This window comes from Poecilia mexicana, unplaced genomic scaffold, assembly GCF_051168715.1.
Source record: "Poecilia mexicana isolate PSO_F unplaced genomic scaffold, ASM5116871v1 scaffold_18, whole genome shotgun sequence".
Lineage (NCBI taxonomy): Eukaryota > Metazoa > Chordata > Actinopteri > Cyprinodontiformes > Poeciliidae > Poecilia > Poecilia mexicana.
The window spans coordinates 21199151-21216573 of NW_028263387.1; the positions used below are offsets into that span (position 1 = coordinate 21199151).

The 17423-nt window shown below is 38.1% G+C and overlaps 1 protein-coding gene and 2 long non-coding RNA genes across 3 annotated transcripts; 1 reads left to right on the plus strand and 2 right to left on the minus strand.

Moving 5' to 3' along the window:
- The first annotated feature begins 494 nt into the window (after nt 1-494).
- On the plus strand, nt 495-14419 carry LOC106907824 (N-acylneuraminate cytidylyltransferase-like). The gene is made up of 8 exons (XM_088015335.1): nt 495-814; nt 9227-9369; nt 9449-9604; nt 9724-9860; nt 10458-10552; nt 11310-11589; nt 11671-11836; nt 13392-14419. The coding sequence occupies exons 1-8, from the start codon at nt 603-605 to the stop codon at nt 13604-13606; spliced, it is 1404 nt and encodes a 467-aa protein (XP_087871461.1). The 5' UTR covers nt 495-602; the 3' UTR covers nt 13607-14419.
- LOC148154173 (uncharacterized) lies at nt 10877-11564 on the minus strand. The gene is made up of 2 exons (XR_015766019.1): nt 11428-11564; nt 10877-11385 (listed from the first exon to the last, which is right to left on the minus strand). It is a non-coding gene; the product is annotated as an uncharacterized LOC148154173 (long non-coding RNA).
- Nucleotides 14420-15733: 1314 nt separating the features above from the next.
- Nucleotides 15734-17064, minus strand: LOC148154174 (uncharacterized). The gene is made up of 2 exons (XR_015766230.1): nt 16905-17064; nt 15734-15994 (listed from the first exon to the last, which is right to left on the minus strand). It is a non-coding gene; the product is annotated as an uncharacterized LOC148154174 (long non-coding RNA).
- Nucleotides 17065-17423: the final 359 nt, after the last annotated feature.

The window sequence follows — 17423 nt, forward strand, 5'->3', positions numbered from 1 at the left end:
TGAGGAACTTCACTGAGTAAAGAACAAAGGTGTTTTTAACAAAACTTCACCAGACACACACCTGCAGTTTTTCTTAAAGTTTCATAAGTTTTATACTGAAAGAAACTGATTTGGAAAAATGTTTTGTCTGATTTTGTTGTATGATGATGTTCATAAGGAATATTTTCATTCTTGATCTTTCAAATACCAAAATTTCCACATAGGTTTACATTTTGGTCTGTCTGATGGTGTAATTTTTATAATGATCAGTTACTCTGGAGTCTCCTCTTTTATTAAATACTTTTTTTTTTTACTGTTACTCAAGTATTTCCGTAGACGGTTATTTTGTACTTTTACTTGAGTAAATATATCTTGAAGTAATTCTACTCTTGAGTACAATTTTTGGGTTCTCTGCCGACCTCTGACAGCTTACAGGAATATTACACGTTCATTTCTATTGCAATTCCTACTCCACACCACATGGTGGCGATACACCACCAAAGCATCATGCAAAGCAAGTATTGCTACCGGATGGCTGTGTCCGTCTCCTGGTTCTTATCAACGTCTCATTCATTAGTGGACTGCCTTCGTGTTTGGGTCCCGAGTCCTTACTAAAAGACTGCATGGCTACCCGAAAACGAGGAATGCCCCAGGAAAATGCGATATCGGAAGAAGCTGAGAGTCCGAAGAAGCTCCGGAGCAGACACGTAGCGGCTCTGATATTAGCTCGAGGCGGGAGTAAGGGAATACCTTTGAAGAACATCAAGCCGCTGGCCGGGGTTCCTCTGGTCGGCTGGGTGCTGAGAGCGGCTATCGACTCGGGAGAGTTTGACAGGTAGGTTTTAAAGTCCATACCGAGTCTTTACCGAACTTCAGAAGAAAATAAAATCACGCTAGCTTCACTTTAGGGCCTGTCCAAGGTATAAAGCGAACAAATCTGCTGCTGTTGAATTCTGACTCAGTTTGAGAATTAGAATATAATTAAACTTTATTCGACTGTTTTAGCCCAGACACATTAAACGTTTCTTAAAGTAACAGTGTGGATTTAAGCAGAATTAGCGGATTTACTTAGTAAAAGTGCAAATATCTTTAAAAGGAGAAAAATAATCTACTTAAGTATACTTTCAATGGGCTGGATTTCCCTGAAATGCTTTTCTAATATGTTATCAATTGAATATGTTCAAAATTTAAACATTTTAAGAAACACATTCATATTTTAAAATATTGTTTTTGTGTTTGAGGTTGGTTTGTTTACATATAGACTTGAGCAAATAACATAAAAGTTGCTCTTGTTTTTAAGCTCATATTTTAGTTGTTTATTTGATTTAATTGAGTCAATTAATTACTTGCATTGTTGCTGTGTTTGCAATTAGTTTTTTTTAAAAACCAGTTTCTGTAAATGAGATCTTGGATGTCGTTGAGACAACCAGTTTAAATAAAGGTCAAATAAAAAACAATAATCAATAAATGATGACTGCTTTAGAGCTGCTCACAGTTTAGTACACATGTGTCAAACTCACAGCCCGCGGGCCCCATGTGGCCCGCCATGTCATTTTATGTGGCCCCCCCAGCATTCTATAGGCCCATGATTGATTTAAAATAGGTTTTGAGCACGAATTGACTACAAACTACATCTCCCACAATGCATTCCGATTGTTACTAGCCAACATTACGGCTTCTCGCCACTAGAGAGCAGCAGAGTCACCTCAAGCTGCTTATTGATTTTCCCAGCGAATAAAACTGAGACATCGACAAGCTAACATCAAAACGTCCAAGAAAAGAAACATCGATTTACAAGTAAGACTGTGAATGAAGATGTGTGAGTTGGTGTCAGGGTGGCAGGTCGAGCTAGACTTTTTTTGTTATCCTTATCTTGACCGACAACATTAAAAAAATCGGTCATGTACTATTTTTATCCGTGAAATTACAATCATATTAACATCGGCTATTTAGCCGCATTTTATGCGGTTTAGTTAATATTCGCCGTGAATCCAGATCCCATCACAGATTAAGCAGATAAATGTATCTACATTTTCTCGTAGTGACAAAAACCTCTGACTGAGGCCCCAATAACTTTTAATAAATTAAATTGAGTGACTTCACATAAATTAGTGTCACTGTCCTCCAGAGCGTTGCTCTCCTGGGTGTTCCGGACTCTGTAGAACCATTTGTCTCTGCTAATGACATATTCAATACATTTTTTGTATCCCAGGCTTAGTTTATGGACTGAACATACATTTTGAACTGTTGATTTTATTTTTGAACCATTTTTTTTTTATTATAAAGTGTTGATTTTATTTTTGAAACCTTATTTATTGTAGTGTTTTTGAAACCTTATTTTTATTTTGAAGTATTGATTGTCTGAAAGACCTTAGACATGAATTGCCCCATACGGGGTTTGAACCGACGACCTCAGCATTACCAGCACGGTGCTCTAACCTGCTGAGCTAACTCACCTACCTTACAAACTGTTGAGTTTCCATGGATTTAAGAAGAACTCACATGATCTTACCACAATGAGGATTTGATAAAAGTGCTTATATTCCAATGTTTTCCAAAACAACATACATAATATTTTATTTTCCAGAGATTTTGTATTTTGAAGTGTTGATATTATTTTTGAACCATTTTTAATTTTCAACTGTTGATTGTATTTCAGAGATATTTTTTTTTATTTTAATGTGTTAATTTTATTTTTTAACCATTTTTTATTTGTAAGTGTTGATTTTATTTTATAGCCATTTAGCCAAGTCTCTGTAGAACCATTTGTCTCTGTTAATGACATCTTTAATACATTTTTTTGATCCCAGGCTTAGTTTATGGACTGTAATGTGAAATTAGGCACAATTATAAGTCTGACAGTTTGTTCACCAAGTTACTGTGCTCTGAGAGGATCTGTAAGTATTTGACATTGTTCCATGCCCATCGTTGACATTAGTCTCTAACAACTTTTGGATAATCTACCAGGAACACTGCAAAGAGCATGAGTTTCTGTAGTGTAGTGGTTATCACGTTTGCTTTACACGCAAAAGGTCTCTGGTTTGAAACCAGACAAAAACAGATTTAGTTTGTTCTCTTCATCACAGGTGTTTACTAAAGGTCAACAAGGGCTCTGTGGTGTCATGGTCTATACTCTGAATCCAGGCATCTGAGTGCAAACCTCAGTTGAAATTTTCATGCGTTGCATCTCACATCATCAACTTTGGAACCTCAAACTGAAACAAAGCAGAGAAGTTCAGTTCCTGTAGTGTAGTGGTTATCATGTTTGCTTTACACACAAAAGGCCTCTGGTTCAAAACCAGACAGAAATGGTTTTTGTAGGTTATGCATCTCTTGGGGTGCAGTGAGACAACAAGAGCCTTCCTCTTTGGTGATGGTTCATTTGCCAATCGACTTCATTATTTAAACACTGATTTAAATATTGTAATTTTTAAACTGAGCAGTAATTTTACATCCATGGAAACTCAAATGTAATATTTAAAACTTCAATACATAAAATCAGTTATTTAACAATATTAGGTGTTTAATTTATTTTTAACATTGTATTTTTATACATTTATGCTAGGGCTGCCCAACTCTAGTTTTCCAGAGCTACCATCTGCAGCTTTAGATGCATTCCTTCTCTACACACCTGGACCATTGACTCATTATAAGCCTCTACAGAACTGAATGAGGGAAGTCAATCTTTTTTCTGGGGTGTGTTTTAGCAGGGATGCCCTCCTGATTTGTACCGTCAATGTGGCCCGTTGAGGGAGGCCAATATGCTGAAGTGGCCCTCGGTGAAATTGAGTTTGACACCCCTGGTTTAGTACCTTGTTCAAAACTAGAGCAAAAATCCTTCCAGCCACAGAGTATCTAAAACCAGAGAGAATAATTATCCCAAAATCCAATGCCTCAACATAAAAATGATGAAGATATACACATATTGTTAATTTAATACCATTATTAAAAAACGCATCTTGATATAAACGATACCAGCTGATGGATTCGCAGTGTGCAAAAATGTATTTTTGCACACTGCAAAACCTAAAATCTTGAACTTATTCCAATAAGAATTACCAAAGGTGTACCTCAGGGCTCTTTCTCTGGACCTGTCCTATTTACAACCTAGTTTTCTGATCTGTCCATAAACTGATCCAATGCCTCCTTTTATTTTTATGCAGATGACTCTGTGGTTTACTGCTAACACTCAATAATAGGCATGTTAATTTCTACAGTCTGTTTTTGATTGAGTATCTTTATAAAATGCGCTTTGGCACTAAAATGCCAAATGAAAAAAATTAGTCTGTTTATTTCAAAAGCCATAAAGATTAAATACTGTTAAAATTCAACCTAAATACACAAACTGGTCAATTGTTATACACCGTTTGCATCAACAAAGCCAAAGGAAAAATTGAAATAAGAAATTAGAGATGAATAGAGAAAGGTGTCTTCAACCAGAGAAAACCAGTAAAGTATTCAGAGCAGAGTGGATTCAGGACCAGAATCAACTCAGAAAGGTTGAAAATGAAGTCAAGGGAATGTAGGGTGAGACACTCCTCATTACTTTCTTATTATTTAGCCTTACAATACAATACTTTCTTGTATTTCATGTGCTCTTGAGCAACATTTCTCCATGCTTTCTGAAATACCTTTATGACTTTTTGCTGCTCTTTTATAAGACTTTTAGTTCTGGTCTTTATTACTAAGACACTGACTGCCAAGGTGTGCAAAGTGGCCATGGTGTCAACTTTTAATTTTATAGTTATTTTTTCCTTCCAGGAAATCTGAGCTGATTGGGACAAACGGGTGATATTCAGGAATATTTCTCAAAGTTGAAAAGATGGAAATTTCTGAAATTCAGGTGACCTTTTAGTAGAATGCAATTTTTGAGATGTTGCTAAAAGAAAAAAAAAAAAAACCCAGATATTTCTAAAGGTATATCAGGGGATTTAGTGCCATTGATGAATTCTGTATGTTTTCACAGCTGATATTCAGTTCAACTCGTTTCGATTGGGCATCAAAAACTCCAGTAGGACAGTTTGAGAAAATATCGAATCCTTACAGATTATCTTTGATGACGGATGTCCTTCTTTAAATTTATAAAACATAAATGAAACAAACTGTCAGATACCAGCAGATATCCCGTCTCTCTAACCTTGCAGATTCCTCAGCCTTGTCAAGTGTCTTATCTTGCGTCCGCAAGGCAAACGTTTAATCTCTTTTATTTATAAAAAACTAAAGGAACAGCTCTGCTCTCAGATAAAAATACAATCTGCACAGAAGGAAGACTTGTACGTCTCAGAGGACCTTTGTCTAAATGTTGGACATAAAGGTCACTGACCTGACATTGACCTTTAACCCCCTACTTTGGTACAGTAGATGAAGATGTAAAGCTGTGGCTGCTATCCTTTTGTTTTATCCTGGCCAAATATCCTGTATTAGAGACGAAAGACGTGTCCACCCATATTTAACGGCTCTGAGATGTCATGCTTCAGAGTTGAAAGGATTTACTGTTCAGTCAGAGGGACGAGTTTGACAGGATCTGCGGTCCCCTCCCTTTCTTCCACCTTTCTGTATGTCTCTTTACCTTTCAGTCTCTCTTTCTGTCTCCATCTCGATCTGTTTTATATTTTCCAAACTCTATTAATAAAACCACTTTTTTTTGAAAAACAGAGTCACGCAGATGGTGATTTTAAAGTCAAATCAAGTTTATTTTTAATTCAGCAGCAAGGCAGTTTAAAGTGCTTTAAATTATAAAAACATCATACTGTATACATGCAAATATTACATTTTGTCAAATTATCAATCGAATATACATCAAATGTACTGATCAATGTTAGTTATTTTTAATCAAGTAAAAATAACTAACATTAATCAGTTATTTTTTATCTGATCAACTGTTTAACAGTGTTTCGGCTGTTTTGCAGTTTTCTGGAAGTTTGTTCCAGATTTGTGGTGCATAGAAGCTGAATTCTGATTCTCCATGTTTGGTTCTGGTTCTGGGGATGCAGAGCAGAACCAGAAGACCTGAGGGGTCTGGAAGGTTGCTATGACAACAGCAGATATTTAATGTATTGTGGTGCTAAATCGTTCAGTGATTTATAAACTAACAGCAGTATTTTAAAGTCTATTCTCTCAGTGTAGGGACTGTAGAACTGGGTGATGTGCTCTAACTTCCTGGTTTCAGTCAGAACTCCAGCAGCAGCGTTCTGGATCTGATTGATTTATTAGTCAGACCTGTGAAGACGCTGTTGCAGTAATCAATGCGACTAAAGATAAACACATGTCTGAGTTTCTCTAGATCGTGCTGAGACATTAGTCCTCTAATCCTGGAGATGTTCTTCAGGTGATAGAAGGCCGACTTTGTAACTGTCTTTATGCAGCTCTGAAGGTTCGGGTCAGAGTCCATCACCACACCCAGGTTTCAGGCTAGTTTTTAGTTGTAATAACTGAAGCTGTGCATTGATTCCAGATCGTTCCTATTTAGATCCAACAATAACTTAAGTTTTGTTTCTGTTCGGCTGGAGACATTTATCTCTTCTATTAGCGCTTGAGTGGGTTCAGAGTCACCTGGTGACATTGTAATGTAGAGTTATGCATCATCTGCATAGTTTTGATATCTGATTGCTTGTTATAATCTGAGCTAATAGATATCAAATACAAGGGGCCCCAGGATTGAGCCCTGGGGTATGCCACGTGACGTACGTCCGTACCGATGAGAAGTTGCATATTGACACAAAGATAACTGACACATTTTATATAATCCATCAAATAAACTTTATTAGAAAATAGATAGTGTGTCAACACTGTGCTGGTTTTTCCTTTGAGTTTCAGGACCTTATGGCTGATTGTGTTTCAGTGACTCATTGGCTGCAGTTCAGAGGCTTAGCCAAACAAACTCTTCAACTTGGTGCACTAAAACGAAGTTAAACATTATATGTGCTCCACAGTTCACAGCAGGTCAGAATAAGCCTCCATTTGAAACCACTTCCAGTTGAGTTTATTTTAAAGCCATTTTCTTTTAAACCATGAGAGAAATCTGATAACTAATAAGAAATTAGGCAAACTAAGGCTCCCTCAGACTATCAGGGCCCACAGAAATGCTTGAAATCAACCAAAGATCAAAATGTTTCTGTCTGTATAGAGAATGAGCAAGTTACGTTTGATTTTATTCTTTCAGTATCGGTAAGCTAAAAGATTGTAACCATGGTTACAATCTAATATCTTTTCTTTGTGTTTGAGCTACTGTTTGTCCACAAACACATTTCAACAAATAAAATTCAACAGCTTTAAGTTCTGCCGCCTTTTCCAGATTCCAGATCTAAGTCCAGTTGTGTATCTGTGCCCAAATGTGAAAGTTGGTGATTTAGATGAGAAAATTTGTCAAATTTAAGGTTCCTGCTGGTAGATAAAGAACCCCAAATCTCGTTTTTATTTATATGGAAAACTATTTGTCCTTTTTCACTTCACAGCTAAGCATGACATAACATCTTTAAGAAGTATTAGCAATATGACTAAATGTGGAAAAGTTCAAGGTGTATGGATACCTCTGTAGGACACTATGTATTATAAACTAACTCAGAGGAAACATGAATTAAAGACAGCTTATTAGGGCTGTTGTAAACGAATATTTTAGTAATCGAGTAATCTATCGATTATTCTTACGATTAATCGAGTAATCGGATAAAAAAAAATTATAAAATGAAATATTGGTAAATCTGTCATAATACCAGTGTTACTATCAGATATCAATATCAGTCCAATTTTTCATATTTGAGCATCCCTAACAGTTGCTTCTTTGTAGTTTAGAAAACTAACCTGTAACAATAATAGCTCACTTTCTAAGTTAACCAGAAGAAAAGTTATAGAAAAATCTGAAATTATATTGAATTTAATAACAAAGAGGCAGGCTCACAAATATGCTTATAAAAAATGTCTACAATCCAGCTTTTAGTTTATGTATTCATCTTCAGTGAGTTTAATAGATTAATTAAACTCACCTTGCCACCTAACCTGTCACGCTTTGGGTTTGAAAATACGGGAAATGCCGCCTGGAGTGGGAGGAGAGGGTGAATGAACGAACGTAAGATGGGTGGAGGGGAGGAAATAGACCAGCGGACTGACGAACCGTTAGATCGGGGGACGAACACGGGGGAAGCAATACGGGATATTTACGACACCTTCACTGGTCACACTCAGAAACTCATCTACCAGCCATGTACGATGCGCTCCGCCACCCGTTTCTTCAGACCGGGATATGAAATTTATTGTGCGGTTCGTCGGTAAAGCTACATTTACACGGTAAGCATCAGCTACTCAGCCGCCCGCCCTGTTCAGTCTACCGCTCACCTCAGCGCTCTTCCCGCCGTTCGCTTTCAACCAGCAGCCCCGGAGGAGAAATGCTGCCGTACTCCAGGCATTCCCCCAGTCATTTTAAGGATGCTTATTGGTTCCCCAAAAACGATAAAAAGTCGGGCATTATCATCAATCAATAAAATCCCCACGGGCCAATCTTGAAGATTGGACTTTATGCCACTGAGACTTAGCTTTTGTCAACAACTCAGAGGCGGAAGTGAGAGCTCCGCGCAACGCAAATGAAGTCCCGACCGGAACACGGTGCGCCAACTAATAAAACATAAATTAACGAAGCTTCGACGCAGGTAAATTTTCCTCGAGGAATTTTAGTAATCGAGGTACTCGAATCATTCGAGGAATCGTTTCAGCACTACAGCTTATGATTGTTTTGGGGTTTGACCTGAACATTCAGAGACACATAAAGACAGTTACAAAGTCGGCCTTTTGTCACCTGAAGAACATTTCCAGGTTTTAAAAATGATTCCAGGAAACTTTTTCAGTTGCATTGATTACTGTAACAGTGTCTTCAAAGGTCTGAATAAAAAAATCCTCCAGGTGCAGCTGATCCAGAAGCCTGCTGCTGGCATTCTGACTAAAACCAAGAACAAAGAGCACATCACACCAGTTCAAAACTCATTTAAGGTCCACAGCCAGAACCAAACATGGAGAAGCAGCATTCAGTTTTTATGCTCCACTAATCTGGTACAAACTTCCAGAAAACTCCAGAAACATGGAGTTCCTTTAAATTAAAACGTAAAACCCACCTGTCTAGAGTTGCTTTTAAGACATTGTAATGTTTATTGCTTTTGTTGTTGTTGTTTTTTTTATCATATTTAACTGTTTTATCATGTAAAGCACTTTCTGGAATGTCCTACAGCTATAAATATAACTTTTTGTGTTTGTTTTTTAGTGTTTGGGTGTCAACAGACCACGATGAGATTGAAAAAGTAGCAAAATCCTGGGGGGCCAAAGTCCACCGGAGGAGCCAAGAAGTCTCCAAGGACTCCTCCACTTCCTTGGACACAATTCAGGAGTTTCTCAAGAAAAACACAGGTAGGAAAAGCTCAGCTGGACACAAGTTGACCCAATTGTTAAGGATGGAAAATCACAGATGAGTTTTTCTCCTGTTCAGACGTGACGGTGGTCTGTAACATCCAGGCTACGTCTCCGTGTCTCCATCCGACTCACCTAAAGGAGGCCCTGAAGAAGATCACAAAGGACGGATACGACTCCGTCTTCTCAGTGGTCCGGAGACACCAGTTCCGCTGGAAGGAGGTCAAGAAAGGAAGTGAGTTAACCAAACGCCTGATCTTCTCCAGTTTGACTGTAATTGGACTCAATCAGGGTTCAGTTGTTCTGTTCAGCTTCAGAGAACCTACAGCAGAACATGTTCTTCCTTCCTTACAGGTGATGAATGCACTCAGCCGGAGAATCTGAACCCTGCGAAGCGTCCACGGCGTCAGGACTGGAACGGGGAACTGATTGAGAACGGCTCATTTTACTTCGCCACCAGAGACCTCATCATGAAGGAAGGGCGGCTGCAGGTAGCTGCTCTGAATGTTTAGCTCTCAGCAATGACAATTAGCTCCAAGGGTTTACCTAACAGCCACATCCAGAAAACCAACCAGTTTAAATGAATTCTACCAAAAGGTGGTCAGATATTGAGCCAGATTTAGACCAGAAGCTTTTCAATGACGACAAGTCTGGATTCAAGGTTTGACTTTGGGATGTTTGTTCAAGTGTTATTAGGGATCTATGCCTGTATTTGATGTTGTGTGTTTAATTTAGGTCTTGTTTCTCTCAAACCTTGTTTTTATTCCCCTGTTGACTATAGTTGTGAATTTGCCTCAAACCTCCAAAGAGTACTTTGTTGCCATCTAGTGGTCAAAGTCATGCCTAATTTACCCTTTGCAAACCTAAATTCATGTCTGTTACATTTAAATTAAATATCTATTTTTCAATTTGCACAAACTCAATATTCAGGCAGTAATAAATATATTAAAATAAATGTTTAATTAAATGATTAGGTAGTGAAAATTAAAGGCACGCTGTCCTGTGATGAGCAGATGATTCTCCAGGACTGTGTCCATCAGTTCCAGATGTTTGGAGGTTTTCTGATGTTTGTTTTGGACTCTCTACAGGGCGGTCGGGTCGCCTACTTTGAGATGGAGCCGCAGCACAGCGTGGACATTGACGTGGACATCGACTGGCCTGTGGCAGAGCAGAGAGTCCTCAGGTGAATTTAAACCGACTGCTTTACAGGGGATCTGTTATCCAAAATTCACATTTTGCACATTTTTATACATTAATTTAGGTTTCTACTGCTTCTAAAAACAGCCCAAGTGCTTAATTAAATCCACCCAGACGGTTTTTGGCAATAAATTATATTTTTGTTGTCTGGAAAATGATTACCTAGCAACCCCAGCAAAGCCCAGCCTGTTACCTAGCAACCTAAGTGGAGCTCCAGAACATTTGGTCAGCTAGTTTTACTGCTGTACGATGGCTGCTGGAAAAGACAAGTATTTTGTTGTTGACTTACCATGCAGAAACCATTTGAAGCTTTCTTTTTGTTTGTGCAGGAGGCTCCATTTCTGCTTTTCAAAGATGTAGACTTGTATAATTGTGTGCGTCTTCCTACAGCCATTTTCACATCAAAGTGTAAGCATTGAGTTGGGGGCGTGGCCAGCAGCAGCTTTGGATTTAAAGTGACAGTAGGCCTTAAAACAGAACTGACCAAATCTCATTGTTTACGAATGAATTTGTGCAAAAATGAAATATGTATTTTATAGCTCATACCTATCTTAACCTGTCCAAGGAAGCATAATAAGTTACCTTTTACTCTTAAAAGAAACTAACTTATTTCAGATACTTGAGATTTCACCTTTGAACCTTTTATTTTAATTTCTTCCTTTGGTTAATTTCAGTATTTTTGTCTGTCTTGACATCCTGCTGAACTTTATCTTTATATTTGGGTTCTATGCTTCTCCCAACAGGTACGGTTACTTTGGCCGTGGAGTGTCTCTGATGTTCTGTGAAGTTTCCGGATGTCTCACCGATGGTCGGGTCCAACTGTCTGGGTCCCTGGACAGGCCTGCAGTGTCCTCTGCTGGCCTGTCTGACACTGATTCTGGAGTGTTCTCTGCTAACATGTCCGAGTCTGAAGCGTCCTCTGCTAAGGGCTCCGTCCACAGCAGAGACGCAGAAGGATTCAGTGTCTCCATCCACAGCAGGGACACAGCAGGACTCAGGAAGCTGCAGAAAGACGATGTGAAGGTCGGATCTGTCGCCTTTATCAACGTCGAAGGAGAAACTTTGACCAGTGTCTTTTAACGCGTTACACCTCCTGTCCTCCAGGTGGTGCTGCTGATCTCTGAGGAGGACGTTGCGCTCCGACAGATGCGTTGTAAACTGAAGATGATGACGGGCTGTGAAGTGATGCTGGTCGGAGAGGATCCACTAAAAGATGTGCAGTCGATGGTGGAGAAGAGGAAGCTGGACTGGAAGGATGTGGCCTACATGGGTAAAAATCTGGACTTTATAAACTTTGTTTGACTTTTGTCTGGTTGATGTTTTCAAAAATACTTACATTTTCAAGAGATGTTGTAGAAAATGAATGTTATAGCTTAAAGCTTATAGTCATCAAACGAGCTGCTGGTGATAAGATTAAGGAAATTTGGTTATATTGTTCTACATAGACTGGAAACTGTAGGATAGATCTGTCAAGTCGAGGCCCACATTCATATATTAAGAGTTTGTAGCAAAATGTATTAATAAAACTACCCAATAATGACCAACCCTTTAAAGACATTCTTGATCTTGATGTTGCCCAAAGTAAAAATGAGTTTTACATCCCTGCTTCTTTGGACAGAGTTTCTTCCAGTGTATTATAAGCCTGGCGGCCCACCAGGCTTCACTTGCCCCCACCAGGCTAAGCGTTGCTTGTTTTTAGGGAAAAAAGTCCTCCCTGCTGACCTGCACCGATAAAGTTTATGTACGTGTTCCCAGTTGGCCGGTGCGTTTGTGGTTAAGTGGTTCAGCCGGTGGAGGAGCTTCCACACTCGCCTCGCAGTCACGCAGCACGCTGATTTGATTTTATTATTTTTACAGTTACACATCCGTCAAACCATACCTAATACTTAGTCACTTAATGCGCATGGCCGCGTGGAGATTAAAAAAAAAACTCGTCCCATGAAACTCAGGCAACCAAAACAGTTTCTGTGGCGCTTATTAAAAACTCAATAGACACCAAGTGGAAGAGCTACTAAAGCCACATAAATTAAATCTCCCGTTTGTCCCAGCAGCAGCTTTAACTCATCATGCAGGGCCGGTCCAAGGGCCTTGAGCAGAATTTGTTAAAATATTAGCATTTCGGGGTCTCCCAGCAACCAGCACAGCCAAGAGAGCTGAACATTTAGCTTCCAGAGTGGGAAAGGTGATATTGTTGCTTTTTGACTATTAATGTGGAGTAATGTTTTTATTTATTTAAGCAATAACAGATTGTTTTCTGCAATAAAGTAAAATAAATAAATACATATTTTACTGGGTAAAAGTAATTTCTTATGTCTCAGCAATCTGGAAAAAATGTTTAATTGAAGTATTTTTCAGGTCTGAATAACTGGGAAAAAATAAAGGATAGAAACTATTTGATTTTATTCCTTTCCAGTTTTAAAAAAAGTAAACGTTTTAACCCGCTTTAACATGACTTTTTTTATAGAGGGTCAGTATAATATCTTGCTTTTGTTTTTTTTCCTGGGGTTAAAAGTTCAATCTTTTCTATTAAAAAGTGGGTATAATAGTTGGTTAAAATTAACAAAGTAACAAGACACAAACTAAGGATATTATGCTCACCCTCTACCAACAATCATGTTCTAGCATTATGTATTTGCCATTAAAATTATTGTTCAGACAAATATGGCCTGTAACCGTAACATTTTAACACATTTATAATGTTTTAAACCATTTAAATGAGTTTAAACAGACAGAACTTAGGAAATCTGTGAACTAAGCTGGCCTTCCGATGGTCGTCCTGTTGGCGGAGCAGTAAAGTAAATATTTACCTGCGTTTTCCCTCCCAGGCTGCGACCCAGCGTCCGCCAGCTGTCTGCACCTGGCGGGTCTGAGCGCGGCGCCGGCTGACGCCCAGCCCGACGCCATCAGAGCCGGCAAGTTCGCCTGCAAGCAAGGCGGCGGCGCGGGCGCCGTGCGGGACTTCGCCGAACACGTCCTGCTCCAGAAGCAGCAGGCCAGGCTCCAGATGAAGCAGGACGGGATCGACCGCAACTGCTTCTGATGTCGGAACCCGGACTGAAACGCGACACGTTTCGTGTGAAGCACTCGGGATGGCGGTTGCCACGGCAACAGAACAGATCATGAAGACTAAAGACGCCAAGAAGCGTCAGTACTTGTTTAAAAGTGAGAATGGCTGGAGGTGACCTCAGATTTTCTCCACAGCAGCCGTTCCTGCTGGTTGTTGACGCTAAAAGCCGCTGGGTTCTTGTTTCTGCACGTCTTAAATCACAGTTTGTTTGTTGTTGTTCTAAATCTGGTGGTTGGTTTTCATAAAACATCCATATGTTTCATAAAACATATGGTGAGATTAGGCTTTAAACAAAACAGAATGAGGATCAAGCTGTGGATTACTGAACAAAAAGCCACTTGAATAAATCATTTAGCTGATTTTTCTGAAAGTTCACAGGAATGTTTTAGATCTGAAGTTCTTCCACTATTTCATAACATTTCATTGTGTTGTACAACCAGCTCAGAAACTCTTACCACTGACTATGTTTGGGGGTTTTGCTGCTTTATCTGTCCTGATGATCGGTTTGATTTAACCCTCATGTCCTGCACATAATATGGTTTTGTACCAAATTACAGTTGTTGATTCTCTCTGCGCTAAGATCACCGTGATCAATTAAATATGCTGTATTTATTGATTTATATCACTATTATAGCACTATTTTGACCGGAAAATTAACTGTTTGTCATGGAGTAATTGTCCAGAGCAATAAACTGATTTTCCATTAGATTTGATACAATAAAGGGGAAAAATGTTTTTTTTTTTTTCCTAGTCATTAAGATATTATCAATAAATGACATGAGAATATATGTGTGGTTATTAATATTTTTTTGTATCTAACTGGATTTTACGAGAGGTGGTCGAGAACAGAGGAATGTTTGCACAAAAGGCAGTGTTCATTAGTTATGGCAAATTAAATTACAAGTCGCTTAATATTAAGATATCACCTTCCACACCATATATATATATATATATATATATATATATATATATATATATATATATATATATATATTTTTTATCAGTTCTGAATTTCAAACAGAGGTGGGCAGGGTAGCCAAAAACTACTCAAGTAAGAGTAGCACTACTTTAATGTATTTTTATTCAAGTATAGGAAAAAGTAGCCGTCCAAGAAATTACTCAAGAGTAACAAAGTATTTGGTAAAAATTCTACTCAAATACTGAGCAACTGATCAAATTATCAATCATTTAATATTTAAAAATATTTTGGCCCATCAGGTGGACCAAGATTTTAATTTAAGTGGAAATTTAGGTATTTTTTAAGGACAAAAATCACAATAATTCATATAACAAAAATGTCGAAATCAGTTTCTTTCGATAAAAAAAACGTATAAAAGTTTAACAAAACTGCAGGTGTGTCTCTGTGTCTGGTGAATTTTGGTCAAAACATGTTTGTCTTTTAGTCAGTGGGTAAAAAACAATCCAGAAATTTTACTCAAGTTTTATTTTTATTCAAGTACAGAAGTTGTTTTTTTTTACTGTACTTTTATTCAAGTACAGAAAAAAATACTCCACAAAGTACCTGTTTTCAAAGAAATTACTACAAGTAAATGTGAGTTAATGTAACTGGTTACTACAATGAACCAGATAAACGAACAGGTGAAGAGCGTTGCTCCAGCCTTTTCTTTTGGGATTCATTGTTGCTGCATGAAATCTCAGTTTAGAACCAATAAGCCCCTTTTGTTCTCTTTTGCCCCTATTAATTAGCTATGCATGTCTCACTGATAAATACCAGTATTTTTGTAATTTCTTATTTTTATAGGTTAAAACCGAGTTTAAGAACAGATTGTATTAAATGAATTTTAAAGATTTAATGTTTAAACCACTACATGAGCACATGTTACAAAGATTATTGTCAAGCCACTGTAATCAGTATTTGTAAACTGTACACAGTCTGTCTAGCTGGACACACCAGTAGAAACTGCATTGTTTCTGCTCTGACCACTCATTTACAGTAAAATCCCATCTCATCCAACCCATTGGCCTTAAAGCATTTATAATGGGACGATAGCATCATACATGACTTAAGGTCACTCTGTAGCTCATTTATCTAGCGACCCAGATAAGGAGTATCTAGTTTAGAGAAACATTATTAGATTATTTTTCTTCTTTTGCTCGTTATTTTGTTTGTATTTTCCTTTTAATTTATGTAAAGCATTTGAATTGCCTTGTTGCTGAAAATGAGCTATATACATGACCTTACCTCACCGCGGCCAGCAGCGTCATGTTCCCTTTGCTTCTTCAGGCTCTTTACCCGTTTTTCGGGCAGCCATGCTGTCTTCTTGTCGGGACTCCAGATGGTGTGATGATGTATTACGTCATGGATCCCAGGATCGGTACCACGGTAACAAAATGATAAATCTGTAAAAATACAGAGCAATGAACACAACGTGTAGCCTTTCTCATCCAGTTTGCATCTCTGTGACTTATTTTACTCAAACATTTCCAAGCGCTCCAGTGGATTATGAATAATACATAATGCAGCTCCACAAACTTCTGCTAGTGAGGGGGAAACCAATCAGTTCCTCAGTTTAACCTGGAGTCTTGCCTTCAAGACAATGCACAGGGCAAAACTGTCAGAAACTGACAAGTTAACCGCGAGCTACAAACGGAAACTGACTTTAACGTTCAAAACTCAAAAATTTCTCAATATTATTTTGAAATACGCCCCTCAATCCTGGGGACCCCCAAAGTTGGAAATGTGCTGAATTGCTGCCCTCCTGCTGAAACCCTGGTGCTTTGAGCGTTAAGATGTTCCCTGATATTCATTATTTCCACCTACTTGTTATTTCTCATTCATCCAGGACATTGAAAAACTAAAATGGTTTAAAAATAAACATTTATGATGAATTTTATTAAGTGAAATTACTCATTAAAACTTTGTTTTTATTTATAGCCATATTTTTTTTAAAATATGTAACATATTTATTACATAAACACGTCAATTTTAGTTTGACTTCTATGGGCCTCAACAGTTTGTTTACTGATAAAAACCATGTTTAATGCACATTGCCACCAATAGTCCTTTTTGGTCTTGCAGCTTGAACAATATTAAACACTTTTTAAAACACATTGTACGTTACATTTCACTGTAACTTTGCCGACCCCCCCCCCACCCGAAAATTGCTCTTAAAAAAATTCCCTGTTTATTGTCCCCCAATAATGAAATGGGCTTTCCTCCCTTGAAGAAACTGTCAGTAAATCAGATTATGACTCTTTCTCCACATCCACACAGTTTAGCTGCATTCTGAGTGTTTGTTTGACCACTAACCTGTAAAAATTCAGAAAAAAGTCCAGCAGCAGCAGTGAACACAACGTGGAGCGTCTGTCATCCATACTTGATCCAGTTTGTCTGACAAGTTACACCTCGCTGCAGCAAGCAGTAAGGGGCGGGGACAGACCACATGGTCGCCTGCTTTTATGCATCCCTGTTCACAAATACAGAAAGAAACACAAAGAGAAGCAGGACACAAAATATTACAACGTATGCCAGCGGTGTAGATTTCATATATTGGTATGAAAACAAAAAGAACAGAGAGCAGATGTTACAGACGTGACAAATTAAAATATTCAGAGATCTACAATATTCATATGCGTTTACAGCTTCTTGTTTTGGAAATAGTCAAATATATAATCAAATATAATCAAATATAGTTTGATTTCTTTAACCAAAGCTGTAGAAAAAAGCGAAGATGACGAAAATGTACATTTGTGAATATGAAATTTGACAAATATAATAATTAGATTGATTGCCGGTCTTTTGCCTGCATTATTAATCTTAGCATGAAAA